General features: G+C 33.3%; 1 protein-coding gene across 1 annotated transcript in view; it reads left to right on the top strand.

The window, feature by feature from the left end:
* Positions 1 to 3342, top strand: part of THOC2 (THO complex 2) — a 118041-nt gene that overhangs the window by 78125 nt on the left and 36574 nt on the right. Inside the window, exons 15-17 of the mRNA XM_015571960.1 lie at positions 1307 to 1348; positions 1750 to 1880; positions 1976 to 2077. Coding sequence (XP_015427446.1) covers positions 1307 to 1348; positions 1750 to 1880; positions 1976 to 2077 — 275 coding nt within the window. The remainder of the gene's footprint in view (positions 1 to 1306; positions 1349 to 1749; positions 1881 to 1975; positions 2078 to 3342) is intronic.

Below are 3342 nucleotides of genomic sequence, written 5' to 3'. Positions count from 1 at the left end.
CGCCAGGCCGGCCAAGGCAGGTGCCAGCAGGCCCCCCCGCCCCATCGCCCTGCTGGTTGCCCCACAGGTTGGCCCTGATTGTCAGCCAGGCCCAGGGACATGGCCTGGTGTTCTAGTATACTATAAATCTAGTTCTAATTATGACATACCCTTATTTCTGCCTTCCAGCTTACAGCCAGTATTAGCCACCCACCCCCAACAAACAAACAAAACAAAAACAACTATCTAGTTTGTTTTCTGCCAGGCTTATCCTTCATAACCTGATTCCTTATTTTCTGACCAGGATATATATTGACTTAATTATTTCTGTGAAAGAGAGCAAAAGCTTTTTATCCTGTCTATTAAAAGAAATGTGATTGTGTTTGTTTTTCCATCAGGATAACATGGCAGTCCCTGAATTAGTCTTAGGTGAAAATGTTGCATAGAAGTTAAACTTTCCTTTAGTTACACCCATTAAATTACTTAAGCATGTAAACATACATGCACAGAATACCCTCCTCTGCCAAGAAAATAGGAAGCTTCTTAGCTGTATATTAGCTTATACCCTTCCTTCACTTGGTATTTATGCTAAATTCTATCCAGAACTCTAAGATTATTCTTGAGTATACATGCTTCATTTGTCCTTTGCACACTCCCCCAACTGTCCACCTTCTTACACACACACACAAGTATTACTATTTCATTTTGAAGAAATAGCATTGTCAAACATGGCACTTAAGCTGCGCACGTGCAAATCATTGATATAATACTGACCCATGTTTTTTCAGTATGTCCAATTTAGGTAGTGGTTTTGTCTTTGTCAGCAATGTTATTAATATTTTGGGCTTATTTCTCAGTGAGGGTGTAAGTAGTAGTGATTTAAAATATACCTTTAAATTTCTTTAGGGTTACTTTTTTGTGGTTGTTTTAGTGTTAGATTTTATCAGTTCTGTAAGGAAGAAATCTAGAATTGGTTGGAAAATGCAAATGCATTATAACTAACTTGTTTTGGCTACAGTTTTATAATAAATACCTTGAATTAGTTGTAGGATGTTTTGGTTTGTGACAAGATTGAGAAAAGAATTAGCTTATAAACGACATTTAAAACTCATGAATGTTGCAAATGATTTAGAGGTTAGTAATATAAATGAAGTTTAACAACATTAATTGGTAATGCTGGCTATATATAAAACCTATATGTGTGTAAGTAGTAAGGAAATAATCCACAACCATGTGCAAATTAATTTTTTCAAATTAGAAACTAAATTGTGACAGCATATTCTTAACCTTTTTACAGTTTATTTATAGTTTTTTTTTTAAATTTTAGTTTCAGTCTGATGGAAGCAAACAAGAAGATAAAGAGAAAACGGTAAGAGACTAGAAAAATTCAATGTGTCTAATGTTTGTCTAGGTACGGAATACTGCAAATTTTACTGTGGACAAGCTTTCATCACCTGTGTGAATAATTATTATACAAGTTATCTTTTAAGATTGACAATCTCCTGTTTCTGAGGATTACCATGTGAAGAAGGAAGAGGGATAATAAAAGCTCCTCATTCTCTAGCTACCTCTTTCCTTCCCTTACTTCATTTGCTTTCTTAGATGGAGAAACACAACCATTATATGGAAAAGGACAGTGATAGTGTGGGGGATTAGATACGGTGTGTTATGAGATCAAGAAATGGCAATTTTTCCAAGGCTGACAAATTTATTTGTGGGGGGATTAATATGGACCTCTTACTGAAATAATTTTTCCTACCTTTTTCTTAGGAAGTTATCCTCAGCTGTTTGCTTAGCATTACTGACCAGGTACTACTTCCATCTCTTTCTCTAATGGACTGCAATGCTTGTATGTCTGAGGAACTATGGGGAATGTTTAAAACATTTCCATATCAGCACAGGTAAATATGTAATATTTTTGTATTTTGAACTACTATTTTAGTGTATTACCCTCAAAGTGTTTAACTTTCCCTAATTCTTCATCTCATTTTTTAAGATATCGTCTGTATGGCCAGTGGAAGAATGAAACTTACAACAGTCACCCACTTTTAGTAAAAGTTAAAGCTCAAACAATAGATAGAGCCAAATATATCATGAAGTAAGTTTTAATTAATTTTCTTTATATTGATCTAAAGTATAACTGGATCTAATTTACTTTCAGCCAGCTTATGTCGGAGCCTCAATTTTGAAGAAGCCCAAGAGTATTTCCTAATGGCATAGCTAATTATATACTGCAGATAGAATGACTATAGATTTTTGTGATTTTTAGCTCATTTTGACTACCAGGTTAGTTTTTGTAGTTGTGTTTGTATAGCTATGAAATCTAATAAAAATCCTTTTTAATGCATTAATTATAGGGTTTTTGGGTTTTTTTTTTTACATTATAGGATTTTTTGAAAGTACAACCTACTATGGCCTTTTCTTAATTTGCATTATACATTTAATGGCTTGTATAAGGTAGTCAAAGGTGTAGGAATTTCTACTGCTGAAATTTATTATAAGAAAGATTTTTTTCCTTTTGGAAGATCTAATAGAATTATGTAGAATGGGAAGTCACCTTTAGAAAAATTTAAATTTCTTTTTATTTGTGTGCCTTATTTTCATGTCATTAAAAGCACAAGAGTGATGTTTTTTATTTTTTACTTCCTGGTAAACTGTTTGAAGTTTAGTTATGAAAATTTTATATTTCACATTAGTATTGGTTTAGATATAAATACTGCTCTATTGCAAATATTTTTAGCAAGGCTCTTTATCATTTATCATTCACGCAGTAGTATGATTATTCTAATTAAAAACAGTGCATTCTCTAGTTTAACTAGATTTCACAGTTTGCCATATTATTGTTTTTGCCCAGTGATACTGTTCCTGGTCACAGTCTACTGGGAAACGTGTGTGCACATTCACATTCTGTTTCAATACAGTGTATAAAATTCTATGGGAGGTTAAAGAAGATAGTGAATTATTTCACGCCGTGAAAGTTAGGGAATGCATGGAAAGAGATTAATATTAGAACTGGTTATTCTGAAAGAATTTTGGTCTTAAGAATTCCCCAGGTTAAAAAAACAGAATTCCCCAGGTAGAGTTCCTAGCTTAACAACAACTACTAATATTTATGGAGCCATTATTGTGTGGGCCAGCCACTGAACTAAGTGCTTTATATTGATTATTTAATAATATATTAACTATTATTAAATCTCTTGAATATGTTTCTTCCATACTCTACTGCCATTAACTTAGTTCTTTCATCTGGAGTATTACAGCGCCTTGTATTCTTTCTTCAAAAATCCTTTAGTGACTAACCATTGCCATAGGTTGTCTGTTAAATTTTATGGTAAAGTAAAATAAGAGGCCCTCCATGACCTG

The sequence above is a fragment of the Myotis davidii genome, unplaced genomic scaffold, assembly GCF_000327345.1.
Source record: "Myotis davidii unplaced genomic scaffold, ASM32734v1 scaffold569, whole genome shotgun sequence".
Taxonomy (NCBI): Eukaryota; Metazoa; Chordata; class Mammalia; order Chiroptera; family Vespertilionidae; genus Myotis; species Myotis davidii.
Note: the sequence above shows the minus strand (reverse complement) of the source record. Positions and strands in the feature narration are given on the sequence as shown.